At 33.4% G+C, this 25,196-nt stretch overlaps 3 protein-coding genes across 6 annotated transcripts in view; 2 read left to right on the forward strand and 1 right to left on the reverse strand.

Annotated features, from left to right (window-relative positions):
• LOC126968893 (uncharacterized) overlaps positions 1-7,803 on the forward strand; it is a 269,048-nt gene extending 261,245 nt beyond the window's left edge. Inside the window, exon 14 of the mRNA XM_050814038.1 lies at positions 6,893-7,803. Within this exon, the coding sequence (XP_050669995.1) occupies positions 6,893-6,981 (89 nt within the window). The 3' untranslated portion in view covers positions 6,982-7,803. The remainder of the gene's footprint in view (positions 1-6,892) is intronic.
• Positions 7,793-17,183, reverse strand: LOC126969021 (profilin). 2 transcript variants are annotated; one of them, XM_050814294.1, is made up of 4 exons: positions 16,962-17,183; positions 10,051-10,222; positions 8,894-8,993; positions 7,793-8,835 (listed from the first exon to the last, which is right to left on the reverse strand). In XM_050814294.1, exons 1-3 carry the CDS (start codon positions 17,070-17,072, stop codon positions 8,896-8,898), a joined length of 381 nt encoding a protein of 126 aa, XP_050670251.1. In that variant the 5' UTR covers positions 17,073-17,183; the 3' UTR covers positions 7,793-8,835; positions 8,894-8,895. The 2 variants fall into 2 exon arrangements, with proteins under 2 accessions (XP_050670251.1, XP_050670250.1); XM_050814293.1 differs by having other exon boundaries at positions 7,793-8,817; positions 16,962-17,182.
• A 1,818-nt stretch (positions 17,184-19,001) lies between these two features.
• On the forward strand, positions 19,002-24,568 carry LOC126968953 (eukaryotic initiation factor 4A). 3 transcript variants are annotated; one of them, XR_007730312.1, is made up of 8 exons: positions 19,002-19,170; positions 19,612-19,984; positions 20,281-20,495; positions 20,941-21,088; positions 22,442-22,573; positions 22,928-23,151; positions 23,845-24,048; positions 24,491-24,568. XR_007730312.1 is itself a non-coding variant. In XM_050814198.1 (8 exons), the coding sequence occupies exons 1-7, from the start codon at positions 19,148-19,150 to the stop codon at positions 23,987-23,989; spliced, it is 1,260 nt and encodes a 419-aa protein (XP_050670155.1). In that variant the 5' UTR covers positions 19,002-19,147; the 3' UTR covers position 23,990; positions 24,491-24,568. The 3 variants fall into 3 exon arrangements, 2 of the variants coding, with proteins under 2 accessions (XP_050670155.1, XP_050670153.1); XM_050814198.1 differs by having other exon boundaries at positions 23,845-23,990; XM_050814196.1 differs by having other exon boundaries at positions 23,845-24,568.
• The last annotated feature ends 628 nt before the right edge of the window (positions 24,569-25,196 follow it).

Consider the following 25,196-nt stretch of genomic DNA (forward strand, 5'->3'; position numbering starts at 1 on the left):
CAATTAATAATTCAATTTGCACCACGTAACATAAAACGATTCATTTTTATAGACAATATTCAAGTTATGAGTTTTGTTAACTACATCATATTGTTATTAACAAAAGCATCGCCGATAATATCTCAAAAAGCATAAAGGCATTCATTTTTCTCAAAATTGATTCGTTTAGAATTGTTTTTGAAGTCACTTCTAACTCTACCACCGCTTCGGAAACAAATAGCGCTTTGAGAGAGAAGAAACGGCGCATGACACTCTCCCAGCATTCTTTTTTTGCGCTTTTAATAAAAATATACTGTAATAATATTGTAGTGTCATTGTTATTGCCTTAAGATAATAAAAATCTAGTCCCAGGCTGACCGATCACGTACAATTTAAATATTCTGGTGTGTAATAGTGGAATTTACGACATAGTGATTTTTTAATAAAGCATTTAAATTTATTTATAGATAATGCCTGAAAGAAAGTGACTGGCACTTTATTATAAAAGTGTATACATTTACCCATAAAGCTATTATGTATCTTATGAAGCCTACTAGAATTAGTTACAAGCAAACCCTTATTTCTAGTGTTATAATAATGAAAATTACTATTTACAGCAAAAAGGTAACGATATTTGTAAACGTATATAAAATTTTCATAAATGTACTGACAATGAACAGCTGATATAAAGCACGAACAGCTTCTCTTTTGCCGAAAAAACACTATATCAATACCGTACGCCAGTCAAAGATCAGTTTAGTGAAACAGTTTTAATTATTCATGTGTTGACTTGGTCAGTATGGTACAGGAAGGTCTTTTCCTTGAACGGAGAAGGTCGGTTCCGCCTGTACGACCTTATTAGTAGACGAATGTGAGTCAACGCCTGATAAGGGACAGACAGCGGTGGCCAGTGACAAACAATTTTGTGCTCTATCTACGTAACTAAAGTAACAAAAAGAGGTATTCCATTATGTGTAAATGTATCACAAGGCATAATGGAATGATTTGCTAGAGTTAAAAACATAAACTTATAACATGCTAGTGTTTATATCAGTCCGATTATGCGTGTCCAATTTTGATTTGTCAATATACGGCCGTTTACCTATCTATCAGTTTAAGGCGAGACTAAATGCCAGCGACCTTGAGCGATATGAGTTCACGGCTGCCGGCCCGCCATTTATGTAACAAAGCCAATATTTTCAAAATTCTTGGGTGGAAATCAGTTTATATGCTTACAATCCTCGTTATTCACTACTAATCTGAATAAATGAACCTACACAAAAAAGTGCAAGCTATAAGAATAACTTTTCTGAGAGAAGTACCAAAAAAATGCGTCACGCAATGCCAAAAAACTTGTTTAACTTCAAAGAAAAGTGGTTGTTCAAAAAGGCTCGGCAGTGTTAACTATAACCAACAGCAAGCATTAGCAACCTACAAATAAGACTTAAGGATATGTGTAACAGGATTAAGTAGTGTTCAATGTTCATAGCTCGAAATGCTATACTTTCACCACAAAACTTGTCTAAAAACACCATGTTTGCGTGTTTTCTGCTTACTCTTCGTCTTAACTTACTAGAGGTAGACATATATATCCTTTTTCGCTTACTTACATTTCAATAACCTATCGACATAAAGCATTGGACTATAATTACTATATTGGACATAACTATGGATAGATAAGATCTTATCATTGAACGGTGACAGCAATGTATCCGTAACTAGAGATACGTTATTGAAAACTGCCGTTCACCGAGTGGTGAGCGACCCTCGTACTAAGCTAGATGTCGCGGGTTTGAATCCCGGTAGGTGCAAACATTTATATGATGAATTGTTTGTTTATATGTATTTATATATGTTTAAGTAAGTATATCGTATTAAATATATCGTTGTCTTGCAACTCATAGTATCGGCTATGACTAGTTTGGGGCAAGATAAATTGTGTAAAAGTGTCAATATTATTATTATTAATATTATGTTGCTACAGTTTAATATTCAAAATAGAAAGAGCTAATCCAGTGTGGATGACTGTTTACGACTTGTAGGTACATCAAAACTGATTACAGATTTTAGTAGGAAAAATAATGTCTCGACCTCTTCTTAATATTTATCTAAAATTTTAATTAAATCTATTCAGTAGTTTGTGTTTTTCCCGGACTTTCCCGGTTTTTCTAACAACTACTATTTTAGCTTCGGTATTTTTGTAGAAAGAACATCAAGTATTCTATAAAATGTATTCAGTGTTTTTACTTTATTATTAAAGTTTAAATAAACAATGTTTTTATATGCACCTGCTCAGTCATGTGTGTACGCGGACGAAGACGCGGATATCAGCTAGTTTTAGAATAATATTTTTTATAAAGTTTTACACAATATGTATGTCATGGCCCAGATCAAATAACTGATACTATGTCAAGCCTAGAAATTGCGTTTAATATTTTCCTTTTTTCCTTGTGAACCAATGACGATATATCATTCGCAGTCTGATAGCGGAACGGCAAAAGTGTGCTTAAAGACAATGTAAGCACACTTTTCTCCTTAGTCGTGTGTCAACTGCCACTGTATTTTATTTATTCCAGTCGTCTTCTGCTTTCCTTCTACCAACTTCTTAAGAAATCAAATTTTCAAATACAAATAGTTTCATTCAAAGTAGGATTCAAAAGCACTGATTGAACGTCAAAAACTACCTGCCTCAGACCTGAGAAGAACAGGCGCAAGAAACTCAGCGGGCTTTTTTTAAATAAAAATATGGATTCAATGTAATATCCTACAATAAACATTTATAATAATAGTCTGAGGGTGTTCGCTTCATTCCCAGTCTATATCATTAAGCAAATAGTTTATGTTATAATAACCTTTCCCACACAAACGTTTTTTAACAATTCTTTTCAATTTCATAACGCATTTGTTTTGTACATTTTCTGGGATCATATTGTAAAAGCATATACAACGCTCAATAAAAGAAATCAGTTTTGAGAAGATAAATTGGTTGATTATTGGCCATTTCAATATTTATAAGGCGCTGCTAATTAAGTTAATGTTATTGATAGATAATCAGGAATGTTATTTATTTTTATAACACGGTTCATATTATGAAAATGATAACAACTTAGTGTTCAGTTCATTTCTGAATGTCACTGAATCAAATAAAGCTGTTTTAATTCACGTTGATTATTGAATACTTCAATGTCAAAGGGCCGTTGACCGCTAGGATAAAAAAAAACTGTAAAGTATCGACTCCTCGGGTTCTAACAGAATGAGATATGAAATTGTGAAGTTTTTTTAGTGTTTGCAGTTGACTTTTTGATACACATAACATATTCATTTTGTTTGGTTAGCGACTTACAAAACAGCTGTCCATTTGACACTCGGGTCAAGAACCGAATGTTAAATGTCTGAGTAGTTTTAAACTTATGATATAAGTGCCAACCTACTGTATAATATACAATATTATTATCCGCATTCAATTTCCAAGAATAGGTACTATTTTATTTATTTGGATAGTGATTAATAGGTAGGTACTCAATTAGAAATCGAATAAAGAGTAACGCAAATTTTTAGTTAATTTTAATGAGAGGAATGATTACTTTGAGTCAACCGCAACAGAGAAAACCGCAAAATATCCGTTGTGCGGTTAAGGAGTTAGCGTAGGTACCTAATACAGACAGACAGCGGAATTAGATTTGTTTTATGTAGTGTTTGATAAAGATTACCTGGTTTTAATGATTTCATTTCATTATATTAACTGCTTCCAAGTTCTTAACCCCCAATATATTCCTTTATATAGGATGGGTTAAAATCGTCCTATTCATGTAGATGTGTGTGTGGAAGTGACTTGTGAATGTCAAAAGTTTTCTTTTATTTTTACATCTAACACCACTTCGGAAAAGGTTCAGCTTTATTGAGAAGAAGTGGCAAGAAACTCATTGCCACTCTTTTGAATCAACATTTATAGCTCTCGAAGTCTTGTCGAGTAGGGAACTTGAGCCCACCATAATGCCAGACGACATGATACGGGAAAAGCTAAAAATTTTTGTAAATGAATATCCTTATGACTACTTTACAAGTTATTATTATAGCTGCAATTATTATTATGGAATGGTTATTGTTAGTAGATTTGCCTTCACAAAAAAGTTTCGTAGGTTCAGAGTACAGACTATGTGACTGCCATTGTCACTGTCTCGATTTTCAAAGCAAACAAATCCAACGTAAAAACGTAACAATCAGTCTAGTGTAGTCTATTGTTGCGAATTATTTAACGGCAAGCGGAGATTCCGGAATTCGCCGCAGCGGAGCACAAAGTGTTCGCTAGGGGGGGAGGCTGGGGTCGATCAATACACGGCGTGGCGCATCGCGCGCCGACGAAAGCGAACGCACCGACCTCGGTGCCCTTCACTCGCGACATCGTCCGCGACGCACGCTGGAGTCGACGAACCCTCAGTGCCCTCCCCCCTCACACCCTCGCGAGCGCGACACCCTCCACGCTCAAGTCGCGCGGGACAATTCCCCCAACAGATCTTCCTGACCCGATTATTCATCTAACTCGCGCCAAGTCCCATACTTCTAGACCAAGTCGTAATTCTTAAGCAAGTGTTGTCACATATCGATATACGAATGGGGCCTCATGGGGGGGAATGAGTTTATACCACTCTCTCGACTCTTTAAATGGATGCTTGAAAATATTTTTTATAGTATTAATGAAATGTTCTTTAAGTGATAACCCTCACTTCTAGGACTAATATACAAATAAAATTTGAAAACAAAATTTTATGAACGATGCGGGACTCGAACCCACGACCTCTCGCGTTCCGTGTAATTGCTCTTCCAACTGAGCTAACCGTTCAAGTGACGTATCGTTTTAAAATCTTGTATGCTTTGTTCAACTCTCCTGGTTGGTCGGTTCGAGTCCCGCATCATTCATAAAATTTTGTTTTCAAATTTTATTTAATAATTTTATTTAATAAAAATAATAATGAATACATGTAATTCATACATACGTGTTAAAGTTTTTGCATGATTTTTCATATAAGCTGCATAAAGGAGACATTGTAATTTTTAAAATCTGGATATACTTTATCTATTCCAAAGCAAAATAATTTCATTTAATTTGATATGTGGCCCCATTATAACTATGTGTTTGATGTCAATTAACGGCAAGAAGACCACAAAGAAGCAAAGAGAAAAAGCCCTTAAAACAACCTACTCATAATGAACAACTTAATCTGGTTAACCGATGTCAATACTGGGTGGTTTAATTCGTTCGATCATTTCTATTTTGGAGGCATCACAGAACCGTATACAATTATGATTCGAAAGCCACTTGTGGAATCAACTACCAGCTCCAGTTTTACCGAACCTATACGACATAATATGGACCTTTAAGCATAGAGTAAATTCCTATAAATAATATCGGCACGCATCATTTAACTCCTGGTTTTTCGAATGACCAATGGCGGTTACCTCACCGTATCCCACGCCAGCCTCTTTGCCCGTTTGCCGCTCTTATGAAAAGTATTATTTCAGCATAACGAAAACATGTTTCGAAGTTCATGGCACAAAATGCTTTATGAAGATCAAAAAATAGACGCTCAATATTTAGGTACTTTTTATTATGTACCGCAGACATGACTATAGATTTATTAAAAGAATTATCATTAAACCTGGTGATGCTATTCGAGATAGAGTAATGATTTGTAGAAAATCAGCCATTGAAAGATAAAATATATCAATTAAAATACATTACAGTTATAGCATATCACATTTACTTGACTACGAGAACAGGTTTTGAATGTGGAGATAAAACTTGTCTCCGCAGTCTGAGCGCCGAATAATATCCCGATCAATACTTTGATGCTAGTATTCCGGGAACGCAACCAGCGGCAGAGCTATTCTTTTGAGATTGTAGATATACATGGGAAATTCCTTGAATCTTATTTTTTCACTTACGCTATTTTAAATAGGTACTCATATTATATAATTAGGATTGGCAACACAGCTCTATTCTATCGCTATCGATTTTCGCTCCAAAAGCCACCGTGTTATACATTCCATCCAGATCGTAAGACCTTGCGTAATCGAGATACGCGATACATATTATGTACTCGTATATATATATAATATGTACGGACAAGAAATTATACTCGCTCGTATTAATATTATTCATTCCTTACGGATCTATAATCTAATTATGTAATCTATGAATTTGGAGTACCGTAATGTCTGTTTCCCCTGAGAAACAGATCCGACATTTCTTTTTGAGAAATCGTCCAGTTATTCGATCGATGTAAATATTAGTCCAAAGTTTTGTATATAAGTATACTGCAGTAAACAATTTTAGTGCAATAACTGTTGTATTGGTTAGCTTACTTGTATGAATATAATAAATAATTCGTATTTTTAAGGTCTGTAAGATGAACTTGCCAAGTTGACACAGGCTTTTATAGCCTACGTGACTCAGCACGCTACTGATAAGGTTCTGCAATATTCCATGACACTTGTCCTAATTATAATTATTACAATATCACTTGAAAATCGTAAATGTAATATAAAAGTTATGATGTACGTACACTTTAAGTACCTAGGTTTGTATTTACATACAGTCTTCAAATATTATTGATACTGAAAAATCATTTTTCGCTTTAAAACTGTTACGATTCCCGAGTGAGAAATCTTAACCTGACGGTCGAGTTATTTTCGGGTGAACAAGAATATTTAGAACGTTCTTGCGCTGGAAAATGTGTTCAATCTATTATTAGATGTCCTACTGACTGTTCATAAAGCAGTTCTGAAATATTCAAATAACATTGCCACAGGGTCACTACACTTTAGGTTTTTCTTTGGACAATATTACTTTAATAACTTTATTATGTATTTCCAAGTGTGATATTAAAATACTAATATTATGTATTTGTTAAAGGTGAGGAGCACCCTGGGCAGAAACAAAAGAAAGGATTCTTTAGAAGTTTTTGGAAAAAGTCACGACATTACTCTTTGGAGCATCCGTGAGCTGCGAGATATTTACGGAATTTTGATTGTATTTAGAATGCTTTGAATTTGATCTCTGCAAAGAATTATTAATCGGGATCACGATAAAAATTGTTAATATTGACTGCGCACAATAATTAAACTTGTATTAATTGCAATATAATATTAACGCGACAATTAACACATTGTTAATATTAAGTTCTTTAGTGTACATGTGTGAATGTGGCTTAAAGTGTGTAGTTCTAAGACGTAGTAGGCTCTGACCGAAATCTGTGACATAAGTGAGACGTGACGGTTTTGTCAATAGTGTACTAACATAATAATAGTATATAACCTAATTTTATTTTAAGTAAAAGTTAAAACTATTTTAGGAACTATTATAATAATACGCAATAGCATTACTTTTGTTCTAATAGCGATCTAGAATATGTAGATAACTGAAGTTCTTAGTTATCAAATGTTATGTTGGTACACTTAGTATTTTCATTATGTAAGCTGGCTTATATATTTCCTTTAAAAATGTTTAAATGCATGTATTCACATTGAACTACAATGGCACAAAATGTTACCGATTATTGAGCATAATTTACTATGCTAGTATATTATATTTTTCATGTAGACTTTAGTCATATGAACTTTATCCTTTGTACTTCTAGAAATGAGATCATTTTTGATGACTATAAATAACTCTTAACCTTTTATACATCCTTATATTCGAGTGTACTTAACTCACTATTACTGTAGATTTTGTCAAAGAAATAAATTATGGTTATTAGCAAAGGTTGTTTTATTTGCAAGATTGGCCGGGGATATTGTAATTAAACACATATAGTATAATACAAATCATTTTATTATAAGATAGACACAGTTCCCATCGCTTATCAGAAACAATGTACAAAGCTATAGTAGTAATATCAAATATAAACAATATGCACCCTTCGTTTACTGCAAGCCTTCTTTGAGGATACAGGGTAATAATATTAATTGAGCGCTTCTAGTTTCTGCAGCAAAAGACAAACAGAATGCAAATGTTTACTTCACAACTACACAGGATTACAAAATATTGTTGAATAATCAAATATGAACCTTAGAAAAATTGTTGGCGGCAAAAGCGAGTGACTGCGACCAGGAATTACTCACAGCCACATAACTTACATTATTGTACCGGGTTGGTTACATTACTTTCACACGATGGTTACAGTGGGACTAGACATTTTCCTTTAAAAATGTAATATTTTAAATTGGGTTACAGTGTCTTTCATTTAATAACAAGCCCTTACACAAATGCCTATTTGTAATTACATATATAATTATGTTGTATATTGTTACAGTAATTTCATTACGTGGTTATAATAATTTCTTATCAAGCATTTGTACGCGCAAAAAAAAACAATTCGCGAGACGACATCCACAGTTCATAAATACAGCTGTAAAAAATCCAATATACTTCATTTTGGGTTTAGGCGTGACGTGACAATAATATATACTGTGCCAGAATGCTTGAAAAGAAAATAAAAATCTCTATACATCGTACTTTGCGACCACAATGATTAGCCAAACCAACTATCAAGACCGCACGGCAAAAGCAAAATTTAAAATATAATAGATAATACAAACTATACTACAATAGCAATTACTCTGTGGAAATGGTGAGCGTTATAAAAGTTTCCAGAATCCGCACAGCAATTGCATCGCATATAGTTGTTACCAAGCGCATCAGAACACCGATGACGCCATTATTTATCAATATCAAAATAAAAGAACGGTCCTTATCACTTTTATAGAATATACAAAATGCAAGTACTTATTTCCCTGTGGAAAAATATTCTTATCGTATTCTTAGAACAACGGCGCGATCTGAAAAGACAGAGAATACTTTATTTTATTTCATCAAATTTAAATTGTACTCGTAAAAAAGGAACATTTCTCTTACCTTTAAAAACCACAGGTAATTAAATATTCTCCTAACTTCTCCACTACGGACGCAGCTTGCTGGGGTTGAATTGGTTCTTGATAGAGGGATACAACGATAGCTGTGAACAAAAATAATTTGTCAGTTTTTTTTTTATGGAATAGGAGGACAAACGAGCGTACGGGTCATCTGGTGTTAAGTGATCACCGCCGCCCACATTCTCTTGCAACACCATAGGAATAACAGGAGCGTTGCCGGCCTTTAAGGAAGGTGTACGCGCTTTTTTTGAAGGTACCCATGTCGTATCGTTCCGGAAACACCGCACAAGGAAGTTCATTCCACAGCACGTACTACACGTGGAAGAAAGCTCCTTGTAAATCATACTGTGGAGGACCGCCACACATCCAGATGGTGGGGATGATATCCTAACTTGTGGCGTGTCGTGCGAAGGTGGAATCAGTTCAGTGAAGTTATAATATCTCTACATTTGCGAAAACTATCGATCTATTTTTAACAACTTTGGGCGCACGTCATGTCAGATTTATTATTATTTACAGGCATAGTTAAAATGAACACGGAGAAGTGCAGAAAGTAACATTAATAATGTCATACGGGGCAGATGGAAACATTCAGTACTGTAGTACGGGTTACACTGATAACTGATAAAAGAGGATATTTTATCTGATATTGATAAAAAAAACGCATAATCTTATTATTTTACGAATTATAGTCGAAATACGACTTCTACAGTCAAAACATAAAAAGGCAACTTGAACTAAGCTTGTAAGCTTAAATCACAACATATGGACGACATTAAGAAAAAGGTATTATTAAACTTGTAGTTAATATTATATTATGCTTCCTGTAAGGGCTATATTACACCGGGACACCACAGTAGCGCAACCAGTCGCCGCTACCAACTTAATATATACAGCTGTATAGGGAGTTACTCACCTGGTATCCGTTTGGTGGTGAAACCAGCTCGGACGCGTCATGACTATGGTGTCTGTATGGTGTTTAGTTTGGTAGCTTACGGACACCACGATGGTGCGACTGGTTGCGCCACCATGGTGTGTCTCGGTGAAATATATAGCCCTTAATGTTGTAATCTGCCTTAATAGATAACAAATCAAGTGACAATAATTTTTTTTTATTATTTATATGAATGCCAGAAGTACCTTGGCCTGTCTTCATGCAATGTACACCAACTTTGCCGAGTTTTGCGCGAATAATCCGGTCGGTGCCGCTGAGGTAGATGTACCGCGTGCCAGCTATCGTCACTCCGCCACTCGTGAGGAGCGATTCATTCTCGAAACCGGCCACTATCTTTGCTACTTCATCTTTTGATACCTGTCAACAATGTTACGTCGATTATCATTACACAATGATCGTATAAAATATTAATTTTTATAAATACTTCATGAACATAAAATCATATATTATTAAGAAAAATGTCGATAGATAACAACGGTGTGGCAACCATTTAAATGGAACAGTGAGTTTGTTTTTCTTTACAAAATTAGGTACAGGTGGTGATTTTCTTAACCGTTGTTTTTGAACGTTAATTTTGCTTCGAACTTTATAAATACAAAACACTCAGATTCATAACAATTACTGTACTCCTACATTCTAACCAACATAATATGTAAAGATATTTATTTTAAACCATTTTTCCATCACTATCAATTAAATATAATAGCAATGCCTCAGTCTTCCAGATCTTGCACATATTATGCGATTATTTATTTTGATACTCATGAAAACGATGTGTAAGTATAAGTATGTAATAAGTATGTAACGAATGCAGAATTTGCCAAATATGTGGCCACTCTCTTGGCCGAAGCTCTGAATATTTGGAGCGGCAATAGATGCAAACCTATCTGATTGTAATATGTGCAATAGCTAATAAAGATATCAAAACCAATGCAATTTACATAACTGACACATTTAGTAAAAAAAAATATCTAGCTCTGTGATACTATGGTGTTTAGATGTTTCTAACTTACAGTGCATCCCTGAAAATCATCATAACATCTATATTAATTATCTAGCCACAAACTAGGCATAACCTTCAACTATAAAATATAATAACGCGTATTCGCGTAACACGATCTAACGTAAATTGTTGGGAGATGCATATTTTGCTATAGTTAGACCTTTGGTTGAGTTCATAACTTAAATTACCGTTTTAATTAGTAGAAATGTTTTAGATTTGGTAGAACAATATAACTTTGCGAGCTTGTAGTTCAAATGTCGTTGTTGCGCGGCTCCGGTTCATTTAACGTTCTAGGGAAATGATAGGAGAATACGAATCTAGTCGAAAACGTGGAAAGTATCGGAACTTAACGTCAACGATTTTGGAATTACGTGAATAGCACCGCTCTTCTTCATTTATCTACACAGCTGTATAAATGAATAAAAATATACTAACACCTACCCCATCTGTGAAGCGGTATTTTTAATTTATTATTTTTGACTACATTCGTGGGACTTTTTCGTATGGTAGGGCACTGATACTGTTAGGGTAAGAGAGATTGAAATGTGTGAGTGGAGTGGTTGTATGCAAGATTACAATTTACAGAAATAACTGTCTAAATGATTTCCTAATCGACTCATAAAATATAATCACATAAGTGCTGGGGAAAAACACTTTCTTAACAATTTAAATACTTTTTTTTAATGACTTTTTTTTTACGATTATGGTTAGATTAGCTCTACCCGTGCGTGCCTGCCAAACTTTCATGATTATTGGTGAGTGGATAAAGATTTGTGTGGTGTGTAAGTGATATTGCATTAAAGACCACGACCTCTCTATTGATCAATACTGGCCACTTTCACTTAACTTCTTGCTTTAATCTCGTCATTTGATGGTAGATCCAACATGTTGGTTCTGATCAGCAAGAAGAGCTCATGATGAACAATACACATAGGATCACCTTATTGTTAGCCCAGGTTTTGAAGCCAGCCCAACCATTGAATATCACCTTTCCAGATGTTCTTGTTATACTCGTAGATGATCCACTTTTCATCACCAATTATAAATCTCTTCAAAAACAGCATGGTTTCTCTAAGTCTTATACAATCGAAAATGAGTATACGGTTGCACTACTCATATGCCAATCTTGCTCCACTTTTTAAGAACTGGCCAAGGGCTAGTCTGACTAGCGCACAAAGGGTTCCTGAACCTATATCATCTATAAAAATCATGTTTGCTGTATGGGAGCTTCCGTAAATATTTATTTTACTCTGTTTTTTGTATTTGTTGTTATAGCGGTATAAATCTTAAACAGAAATACATAATGTGTGAAAATTTGGTTTCTTGGTGAAAAAAAAACGAAACAACATTTTTCTTAAATCTATATATATAAACATAGAAATACAACAGCCAGATGGATTTTATTACAAATTTATACATACAATATGCAGAAAGACTTTTCTGCCATCTATTGTTAAAAAAAATTGCACCATAATTTTTTTATTTCATTTTTTTTTTTTCATTTATACCAGCAACTTAATGATAACCCCTTTTTTGGCTAAGAATCTCAAAACAAATCTCATTTGTTTGTAATACAAATGAATGTTTCAGATGCTTCAATCAGAGCATCATTTAATCATATACTAAATTACACAGTACATGCAAATTGTGTGATATTTTTTTATTAAAGCAAGTGTGCTTGTAGTAGTGACTATTACTATTCAATTTACAATATATTATATATCATCCCACTGCTGGGCAAAGGGCTCTCCCTTCTTCTTATATTCGTCCTTATTGTTTGCTGTGTATGACTATAGCACTCCTTCGTAATTTACTAGATTGCTCTCCATCTAGTACCAGGTCTACCTCTTCTTTTGGCATCTATTGGGTACCAGTTTGTTGCTATTCTGCTTCATCTTTCATAACTGATAAGTGGCCTGCTCAATTCCATTTTATAGTTTTTACATTTCTAGTTTACTTTTTTTCATATTTCATTCTTCATTATTTTGTCTTTTAGTCTACTACTTTAAGCAAGTAGTAAATTAGTGTCTTTCCCTATTTCTTTACATCACCTTTAGTCTTTTCGCTTGGTATTTAATGAGCACATGAGACAGCTTATAGTTTAATATTCAATTTCTTAACATGGCTGTTCAATAGCCAACAATTACAAAAATCCCTCTGCACATTGTAAGGAATTTCAGTGAAATGAGCTTTGTGCAGTTTTTACAGTAAGCAAGTAGTAAATTAGTGTCTTTCCCTATTTCTTTACATCACCTTTAGTCTCTTCGCTTGGTATTTAATGAGCACATGAGACAGCTTATAGTTTAATTTTCAATTTGTTAACATGGCTGTTCAATAGCCAACAATTACAAAATCCCTCCACACATTGTAAGGAATTTCAGTGAAATGAGCTTTGTGCAGTTTTTACAAGTGAACATTACTTTTGATAACTAATGTAAATTTAACTAATAATGTGTCTAGTTTAGCATGTGGCAAGCCTAACATGAGGCTGAGGATTTTCATATGTAAATTGATGCATATTTAAAATTTTGCAGGCATTGTCTGGATATATTTGCTATCAATATTTTTCTTATGTTAATTGCCATCAGTCGCTAGACTATAATCGCTGACACTGTCCTATTTTCAATAGTTAGGGCAACACATTAGCCCTATTCAGTCTATTTAGCTTGTTGGGTTGGAGTAAAATTTTGATGAGTGGATTATGGTGTACAACAAGTCAATCTTTAAATTTTTTGTACCACTTAAGAGATACTTGGGACTGGGGAGATAGGGAGTGGATCTCTTTGTTTCAAGAGTACCAGGGAGCTCCTGCTCCTTGTCCACCACAAGGTTTTGTTATTTGGATGTTATAGGTCCAATTGATTTTATTAAAGAACTGTAAACAAGCACTAATTTCCCATGAGCCAAAGTAGATTCCTAAATTGCAGGTTAAATTTGTCCACTTTCTTGAAATGGTCTATCCATGTGAGGCTATCAAGGTGAAAACCAAGGTATCTAGCACATGTGGTTTAAGGGAGGGTATGTCTTCAAAGTTCCACTGTCTGGGATAACTTTGTGCAGAGTGATGAAAATTATGTGGCTGGACTTTGAAACACTTCACTTTTTCAACCATGTTTTGGTGGCCTTGGCTGGTTTTTGTAGTTGGAAACTAGCCTGTATCAGGTCCTATCATCAGTGATAGTAGCTAAAGTCATCATAGAAGATAGTTGTCAAAGATTGCTTGTGACGATGTATATCGGTTGGAATACAGATCATTGTGGTATGTTTGCTAGGATTTGTCGAATGATGATTGCCCTTGCTGCATTTGAAAGTGTCTATTGGCCAGGTAAGAGTCTGAATAGTTTAGTGGAAAATTTTTTTTTTTAATTTTTTCCACAATCTCTGTGCCGGACTGCATCAAAAGCCTGATTAACATCCAGGAATACATCAGAAAAATACTCCCTATATTCATGGAACTGGAGAATTGTGTGATAGACCCTATGCATCCATTCCGTTGTAGATTCGATGTTGGTTGTGGGGTATTCTGTCTTGTTCACTGAGTGTTTAAGAGAAGACCTCCCAAGATCCTTGACAAGACAAAAATCATGTCAAATGTCCATGTTGCACCTACTCCCATAACAATTGGGAAATGTACTCTCGAAATTGTTGATGTGATGACTTATGCATTAGTGCTTGCTATGGTCGTTCAAAGGGCAATGGAAAGGACTATGCTCAGAATTTCCCTGCGAGATTGAATCACAAATGAGGAGATCCATAGGAGAACCAGTCACCGACAGAGCCCAAATGATTGCAAAACTGAAGTGGCAGTAGGCAGGGCACATAGTTTGACAGACAGATGGCCGGTGGGGCAGAAAGGTTCTCTAATGGCGACCACATACTGGAAGACGCAGGCCCCCACAAGGTGGACCAACAATCTGGTCAAGATTGCCAGAATATTGGATGAGGGCATCACAGGACCAATCGTCATATATATAGGGGACTCAATTGGAAGTAATTTACTATCAATTAAATAAAATATATTATACCACATGTTCTGGAAATGGAATTATAACTATTTTATACAAAAATAAGTATTACAGTCATGAAACAATTTGTACTGAAATACTAGAATATTTTACTATCCATCTGTCTAGGTCTTAGTCTTAATATTGTATGATTTAGTCAAATATTGGATCTGGACTGTATCTTTTATAGAAGAGGATAACAAAATGAGTGTTTGATAAACCTGATTCTCTCCTGCAAAGCCAGAGAAATTACAAGAGTGCTGTCATCCTGTGTGATCATATATGACCCTACAATGTAATAAATTTATAAAATGTGCATATATACATAACCAACTTATATATTATTAGTATATTTTAATGTAACTATTTATTTTAATATAATAAGTAATTATTTTTAGGTTTACATTGAAATTATTGCAAAAAAATAATGATGTGACAATTTTGTCTTTGAATTCTAGATATTGGCTATCAATAATCAACACCGTCGTCTCCATAGATAATGGTCTATTTTGCATAGCATGCTCCATATTCACCTTTCTGATTTGATGATAGATTCTTCTTTATAATATCTCAAAAAATATGCATTACAGTTTAACAAGAATGGTAGTGTTATAATCATAGATCCAACCTCTACCAACTTTTCATATAATTTACTTCTCAACTCCTGCCCAATATGATACTGGATCTAACCCGTCATTCCTATCTATGTTGTGTGTATAAATATTGAAATTATTATTCATGATTTTTGGGTTCAATAAAATACACAAAACTAAATTGCTAATTTCAGTCATTTATTATGTTTATTAGATGTATTACATTTTTTAATGGGAATAAATGATGGATAGCAGCATTCAACTGAATTGAAGCCTAAATGATTACAATATTAACAAATTGATCTATATCACATCATAAGCAAAGTTGTTCCATCCAGTGACACAACCCTGATATTGCACACAATGTTATTACATATTTGGGTACCTTAACTAAGGAAATTAAATTTATTTAACATATCTTTCACATTCTGTTCATTTCATTATTAAAAAATTAAGATATTTTAAAGCAGAGAAGTAAAATAAATGAAATATATTTATTGATTTTGTATGCAAAATACTGTATTAGGTTTATTGATTATTTAAAACAAAACTAACATTTTAGTTAATAGTTGCAGAATGCCGATAAATCATTGTCTTAAGTGCATCTAAACAATAAATAACTGGTAATTTCCAGATTGCCTTAGCATGCATGAAATCATAAATTATTTCAATCATAAAGGGCTCATGTTAAATATTTTAATATCAAAATAATATATTAATTTTCATATGAGCTCTTAATAAAATTTATATTACAATATTTCCTAATAAAATACAGAATACCATTGAGAATATATAAATACCACATCAAACATATTCCTAAAATTAATAGAATCACGGAATCCAATGAATAGAGATAGTATGAAACATTATACTTACAGAAAAAATTAAATTATTCTACTAGAATAAAAGTTAAAACAAAATATAGAATTTTTAGGGTGTCTATGTATGATTTATATTAAAACAATTATACTATTGTGATACAGGTAACATGATGTTTGCCAAGACGTAGGAACAAATTGGCATATCGCAATCGAAGTGATGACTCACTTTAAGATTAGTATCAAAAAATGAGTAGTATCAAGTATCAAAAAAAATTATTGATTTTTGTGCATGAATGTTATTGAAACTGGTGACAGTGCTAATATTTTTGGCGATGGCGACGTGTAACCTTAACCCGGACTTCGGAGCCCTGAATACCGGCCGGCGAATACGATACGCAGTGTTCAGTACATCATATCTAAAGGTGTAACATGATAAAATCATGTGAACAGGACATAAGTATGCAGATTTTTATTCTTATTTTTCTATAAGACGCTTTATATCCAATAGGAATAAGAACAGGTTGCCACCACATGTCGCCATCTTGTCAACTCGCCGGATTGAAACAATAAAAACCGCAACAATAATAACTAATCCACGTCCTAGAGCAAGAACTTGGATACCATTACTTATTATTTAGAACTACACAGAATGTTAAAGACTTAAAAAACACTTACATCGAAACCTTCTGACTTCGCCCAAACATTTCCATCGTGACCGGCAATTGCAGCCTTTGTAACACATCTAGAGGCAATTAACTGTTTATCAACATAATCTTGCCAGCTCATTTTGCTTAAGTTCTGATACAAATTAAAACTAAACTTTGCTAAACACAGTCTTCACACTGCAACGAGCTAACGCTCCACACGAACAAAAAGCACTGCCGTTTCAAAATGGCAGCATTCACATAGACAATACAAACTTACAAAGGCAGATAAGCATAGACACAGCGGAAATGCACACTACCAACTATAGCAAATAGGCCGCGTTCAAGTTACTACTCACTATAAATAGAGGAAACAATTTTCTTAGATCCTTTTTAAATAATAGGAATACAAAACAATAATAATATATTATTATATATTGGGTGCTATTGAAAGAAATGTTGAGCGTTTTATCTTGTTGCATTCATTTAAAGTGGAATCAATATAAATAAATAAGTAATAATCTTTAGTATTGTATCACCAACTAAATTTTAATCAATACAATACAATATTTATAAAGAAATCAACACATAAAAATGCTATGAAAATGCCAATTTCAATGAAAAAATAAGAATGGTAATCTTAGAATATTAATAATATAATGGAAGTAGTCTTACGTGCCCCTTTTAGATAGCAATAATTTTGAGACTAGTCTTAGGTGTTGTCATATTATGACTAAAACTACCCCTAAATAAATCGTAAGACACAATGTCACATACTCAGCAGATGATTTCAAATGTATGTGAATGAAACAAAATTATGAAAGCATGTACTGATAATAATTATATATTTGTTGTAGTACCACAAAATAAAAAAGGTAAATAATATTATGAAAGTTATTTCATATAAATCACGATTGCCCATTAAAATATTGTATGAATACTACAGCCAGTACTAATAATGATCAGGAAATATAGTGTCTTCTATTTTAATTAACATGTATTTATTTTCTTTCTTAAATGTGCCATGCCCCCAGATAAGCAGAAACTACTCAATTCTGGATTGTTTGTATGTTCTTTCCGTTTTCTGTCTGAGCCGTTACCCTCTTGAACTGAAATCTTAATTCGCTCTCGCAACTAACCTATACGAAACATGGCGGGAATAGCCCCTACTTCACGTTGTTTTTCTTTGTGAATGTTGAACTATCCGGTTAAATTATGGCAAGTTATGTCAGGCACGATTCAATTGTTTGTGCTAATGCGTTATTTATCTCATTTTCAAGGGAATTAGATTTATCTTTACATTTTATAATTATTATTGTTGTGTCATCAGCATATAAGATGCATTACTGAATGATGCAGGTAGGTCATTGATGTATATTAAAGATAATAGCGGCCCTAGGAAGCATATTCCTTGCGGTACACCAAACGGTTTTTATTGTTTGAAAACAGAACGAAAAGAACAGATAAACTAGATCAAAAGCTTTGGTCATCTCCATGACCAAACCAACTACAGATAGGTTAGCGTTCAAAGCTTCTGTGATAGATTTGTTTAATTCAAAACAAGGTAATGTCGTATTAAGCCAAACTGTTCAGAGGATTATATTTTATGAAGAAAATGTAGATTTAGTTATACATGAGTGAATTAGTGCAGTAAGGCGGCAGTTATTAATTGAAGATTTATCCCCTATTTTATTTATGATTGGTAGCACCAAAACAACACACAACAACACTCTTAATCAAAACAAAATGTTTTTAATCGTAGCTATCTTATTTATTCTATTTCATTCATTTTTACTTCTTTCTTTCATTTCATAAAGGTATACCTTTATTTCTTAAATATATTCTTGCATTACTTCTTAACTACAAAGCGTTACTAAAGAACTTTCACATATTTATAGTCTGTGATCAATTCACAGATAAAATATGTCATCGATCAATAGTGAATAGTGGCATTTGTTAAATTATTGCCAGATTATTAAAAGTATATTGTATTTCCGTTAAAATATTTCTTCGCAAATTTATATTAAACGTCCTTTACTAAAATAAAACATTATTAAAATTTATTGCGCATTAATATTCTTCGAAAATTTTTAAAAATTTATTTGTTGAACCATTTTATATCATATTTTAATTTGATTGACTAAGTCTAAAAAAGGCTTTGCAAAAATTTGACTTGACCTTGCTAGTTCTTTTCCGTTCAGCTACCGCGATTGGAACATGTCCTATTCACCTGAAAGAAGGTAAGTTATATTCAATATTAATTTGAGCCTTTTTAAGACGTATATTTTTGTAGATGAACATTAGGATAAAATGAATAAATTTTGGTGTGTTGATCGTTTTACTTTCTTGTTAATTTCATTAAGATTTTGCTCCCCGGTTGCCGTCTGCCAACATGGCGCTGGGAAGAGAACATTTTAATTAAATAACTAATACAGCAATAGGCACGTGTTTAGTTTTCGGCATGAATTAGGAATCTAATTAATTAATTTATTACAATATGCAGTCGTGAACTCATGGATGTCCCTTATAAAAGTGACGAAATACCAACACATGTATAGATTAGATCATACATGCCTTCTACAATTTGACAGCATAAATTGATTTTTTGCAATATCATCACCTTTTGGGCATTATAAAATGTGTTAGGTCGTGTAATAAATATGGATTTCTACTAATTACAGAGACGATTGGCAGGAGGATTCGAAAAATGGCCCAGCAAAGGATCAAGGCTATGAGGGTCCCCCTGGAATGGAGCCGGGCGGCGCACTCGATACAAATTGGCATGAAGTCGTGGAAAGCTTCGATGACATGAATTTGAAAGAAGAGTTATTGAGAGGAATTTATGCTTATGGTTTTGAAAAACCATCGGCTATTCAGCAACGCGCAATTATGCCTTGCATTCAAGGTCGCGACGTTATAGCTCAAGCCCAGTCAGGCACCGGGAAAACTGCTACTTTCTCTATTTCAATTCTTCAACAAATTGATACAACTGTACGTGAATGCCAAGCTCTTATTTTGGCACCTACTAGGGAGCTTGCTCAACAAATTCAAAAGGTCAGTATTGTTTTGAATTAGTAATGATTTTTGTGGCTTGTTAAGAGGTTTGGTGGTAAATTAAATAGACCAGCGTATATTTAGTTGGTTACTAGTGATATCATTTGTGAAAAAAAGCTTAAAAAATTTGTAATGTGATATTTTTTGCTAATTAAGAACATAAGAATTTTTTAAATGTTTGTTTTAAGGCTTATGTTTTGATAATTATTCTTTAATGAATTGACTTTTATCAACTGTTTGGATTACATAAATAATTATTCTTTAAGAGTTATATTTGTGAAATGTTTCGTTTTTAGGTCGTTATAGCCCTTGGTGATCACCTCAATGCTAAATGTCATGCATGTATTGGTGGAACCAACGTACGTGAAGATATGCGCCAACTAGAAAGTGGTGCACATGTGGTTGTTGGGACCCCAGGAAGAGTGTATGACATGATAACCCGTCATGCCCTGAGGGCTAGTACTATTAAGCTCTTCGTATTGGATGAGGCTGATGAAATGTTATCTCGAGGGTGAGTTCTTTAGACAAAAGTTAAATTACTGATTGTGGAAAGATTATTTTACATTGATAATTTTTTTTTTTTTTTTTTTTTAATTGAGGCTCAGCGGTACACATGGTAATTGATACACCCTGCCCAATACAAATGCTTGCCTTGAAAGGATTGCCAGGAATCTTAAAAAACCCCTAAAATTCTGAGTGGCACTACAATTATTGTGCTCATCACTTTGAGGCAAGATGTTAAGTCTCATTAGTTAATATCTTAACATATATCTATTCTTATCTTGTCTTATAATATCTAATCTTAATTTTACTAGCTATAACACCCTTCAGACTGACACAATAATGTTTACACATTACACTACGTCACTGCAGAAATAGGTGCCATTGTGGTACCCAAAATCTATATAAGTAATATAAGAAAACAGACAAAAACTATTTATTAAAAATTTTTACAGTTTCAAAGACCAGATTCATGATGTATTTAAGATGTTATCATCTGATGTTCAAGTTATTCTACTGTCGGCTACAATGCCTGATGATGTTTTGGAAGTATCTAGATGCTTTATGAGGGATCCAGTACGTATTCTCGTCCAGAAAGAAGAGGTAAGTTTGTGGCTACTTTGTTGACATTATATTATTAATGCTTATGGATCATGTCATCATCAGATGTGAGTAATAACAGTAGAGATCTACACAAATAAAATTTGAAAAGCAAAATTTTATGAACGATGCGGGATTCAAACCCAGGACCTCCGATGTTCCATTCAGTAGAGATCTGCTAATTGATTGATTGAAAAAAGGATTAGTATGTTACAAAAATATTATAGTTAGTAGTAGTAGGTATATTAAAATTATTTGTAGAAGTCCCTTTCTATTGGCGTTATGATAAAGTCCTATTTGACAACAGAACTGTTTGAACTAATAGGAATTATTGTAATTTATGTATTTATTAATTTCAATATGGGATTGTGTTAAACAAAAAAAATATTGAGTTGTAGTATGAACTTTCTGTTATGTAATGCAATCAAACCAAAAATGCATGGTGCATTCTTCATTATTATATATTATATTCTGTATCTGGCATTTTACTTCCACATTGGATCTTGTAATAAAAATTATTCAACTTTTAAATGTAGTTTTAAAGCAGATTGAAAAAGATTTTTTTTTTGTATATAATATTCACTCTAAAATGTCCCACCCAGGTTTTATTTTAATCCAAAGTAAACGATTTAACAAAACAGCATTTGATACTTTAACTTCTGTTATAAATAGTTTTTGGTTGTCATGCCTCAGTATAATTATAAACTTTTTATACAGCAAATAATTACTGCTTTATTGCAATGCAAAATTTTACTTACATTGTGACTCATATTACAAACCTGAAATTTTATATGAAAATAAAGTGCTGTGTTATGCTATTTTTACAAACTTTTGTTATACTCACTAAACTGTTATACAAGTTGGGGCCTAAAGTTATCATCATATCAAGTCAACTCATTTATAATTATTGTAAGATTAAAAGTTGTGTATTTTAGACTTGTTCTTGCTCGGACATCGAAAGGAGCGCTCCAATCTAGTACAATAAGTGTAACATACTAGTTCAGTCTCATAGTACTATTTGCAGATATCTGATTTTTCCTCATATTTCACAGGCTTAGGACTATTCATTCACTGCATTAGTCTTGGTCGGTCTGAGCAGAGTAGGATATTGGTACTGTACTACAATGTCCTAGATAAGGAAATTCCCATAAGCTGAAGGAATAGTTCATTCTCTCGCTCTTGATTTCTACTTATTCTATTTTGAGAACCTTTCAATATGAGTATACATGCTCATTCTATCCCTAGTTTACATTGAACCCAAAACATACATAAACTGATTATAGAGTTTTAATATATTAAAATTACCACTTATCATTATAATGCCTGTTAATTTAGTTTTTTTTAAATTTTTTCTAGCTTACCTTGGAAGGTATTAAGCAATTTTTCATCTCAATCGATCAAGAAGAATGGAAATTGGACACCCTATGTGACTTATATGATACTCTCTCAATTGCACAAGCTGTGATCTTCTGTAATACCCGTCGCAAGGTCAGTAGCTAATGATAAGTCTTAAGAGTATTTTTCAGACTCCCAGTCAAATTAATTCTTAAATATTTTACAAAACTGCACATATTTAATATTATGTAACTTTCAAAAGTGTTAAGTATTTGATGATCAAGGAGAGTACCAGTTAGTTTCGCATACAGTCAATTTTCCAAAGGGTAGAGATGATCAAATGTATATTTTTATATTAATAAGAGTCACTTAGAACCTTTATGAGTTAGAACTTACTGAAGGATAGAAATACATTATTTTTAACTTTGATATGAATAGGTTGGAATTTTGATGGTATCTGTTATGTTTAAGATATAGTAATCTATAATCATAGCTATTCATTTTCAGGTCGATTGGCTTACGGAATCCATGCATGCCCGTGACTTCACCGTGTCGGCTATGCATGGTGACATGGATCAGCGTGGAAGGGAGGTTATTATGAGACAGTTCCGTACTGGTTCTTCTCGTGTACTGATTACCACTGATCTGCTTGCTCGTGGTATTGATGTGCAGCAAGTATCTTGCGTTATTAACTATGATTTGCCAACCAATCGTGAAAATTACATTCATAGGTATGTATAACAATATAATTTTTTTATGGTAGTATACGGTGTTAGTTAGTAATAAGATTAATGCCACTGCATTGAATGATATATATAGCTATGATATTGGAAAATGGAGAATGTTTATTAACACAAGTAACACAAAATAAAATACAAAGTACAAACTTAGTACTTAATAGATTATGAATATGAACTTTTGTGAATATAAAAAAATATTGAAGATTAGTCCAGAATGTACTATTGTGCTTATTAGGCCCGTTCTTCTCAGGTCTGAGACATAATATTTCGGAAGGGTGGTAGATTTTGACTTTCAATAAGTGATATCATATGCTATTTTGAAACAAAATATTTGAATTTGAACTGAAATCAGTTTTATTAGTAGTGTTGTCATTATCATCATATTCCACAATTATGTGTGTATACTAAGTGTGATCAACCAATCACAGATTAGTAAAATAGTAGCTAAGTATAGGTGAAATATCTACTACATAATCTAAGTGAGGTTTAGGTATGTATGCATAATAGTTTTCTACTGAAAGGAGCTGAGGCATGTCAATCTACACACAATATATATGATTCATGGTTTTGGGAAGTTAACTACTTACTTTTGTTTGTGAATAATATGATGACCTTTCGTTGGTCCAAAATCTGGCTTAGTTAGTAATGTGGTTTGCATTGACACAATACCATGTTTGTCTGCAGGATCGGAAGAGGTGGCCGATTCGGTCGTAAGGGGATTGCTATCAACTTTGTGACTGAGGCTGACAGAAGAGCACTGAAGGACATTGAGGAGTTCTACCACACCACTATTACTGAAATGCCTAGTGATGTGGCCAACCTCATCTGAGGTGCCTACTCATTCCGTTTTTCTTTTGTGTCCTACATTCTATTGCGATATTTTGCAGTGTGAGTATTAGGGAGGTATCCCAAGTACTGCTGTGCTGATTTTTTATTGGAACTCAATTTATTTGAACCGATATTTGTTTTAGTTTAATGCATTATACTATAGTTGTATCCTATCAATATAAGTTTAATATACATTATAGGCATAAGACCGGCTTGGCCGGATGGCCCCCGTTCCGCGTAGACCTCTCTGCTATTTACAGAGAGGTCTCATCGGGTACTGGAGAGGCTATTTCAATCACAAAACTTCTAGAAGGAAACTGTATTGTAACCTCATTTTCCAGTTGTACATAATATTATAACTGTTTTTGTAATTCAGTAAATAAATATAATTAAATATCATTTGGTATTGTTATTGATGCAAGATAGTTGTAGCGCTCCATTCCCGATCGGAACCTTAATTTCTCTAGAATGTTGTACTCAACTGTAAATATTTTGTTTGCAGAGGAACCTACCATCTCAACCTGTTTGCACACAATGGAAACAACTATGTGGAAATAATAAATCAAAATTTCCTCTATAAGTTCATTACTTTATTTTGACAGGCCCTTTTTATATCCTGTATTCCTCCAATCTGCCTTTTATTTTATTCTTTTCTACATGGTTTTTTGTTCATTTGGAATATAATAATTTACCATTTATTTCTGTAATAAAATTGTTATTCAATAACATTTGTATGTAATGTTTGGTGATTAAGGTTCCTGACTTAGATTTAATAGTAGGAACCAATTTTACACTTTGATAATAAATTAATAGTCAGGCTTTTTATTTTTTGTATAACCAGTTAGAAACACTTATGTACAAACTATGAAAGACAGGGGAGTACTTCATATTTTGAGCTGGGAAAATGGACTACAAAGCTGTACCATCCATCCCAGAGGTTATTCCTGTATTCGTTTGCGTGAAATTCTAATCTGGAATAATAATTATTTTACCTATCTAGAGACTGTTTTTGGGTGTCACTTAACCTTAATATATATATTTGATCGAAATATACGATGTCTTTTTAAATAAGAGGGTAATGCAATTGGCCACAGGCTCAGGTGAGAAGTAGTTCACCATTTGCTTAAGCCCATGGACATCTGCAAAACGAGAAGATAAGAGATGCGTTGCCGGCCTTGTAAGGTGTGGAGTACGCTCTATGCGTGAAG

This window comes from Leptidea sinapis, chromosome 17 (genome assembly GCF_905404315.1).
Source record: "Leptidea sinapis chromosome 17, ilLepSina1.1, whole genome shotgun sequence".
NCBI lineage: Eukaryota > Metazoa > Arthropoda > Insecta > Lepidoptera > Pieridae > Leptidea > Leptidea sinapis.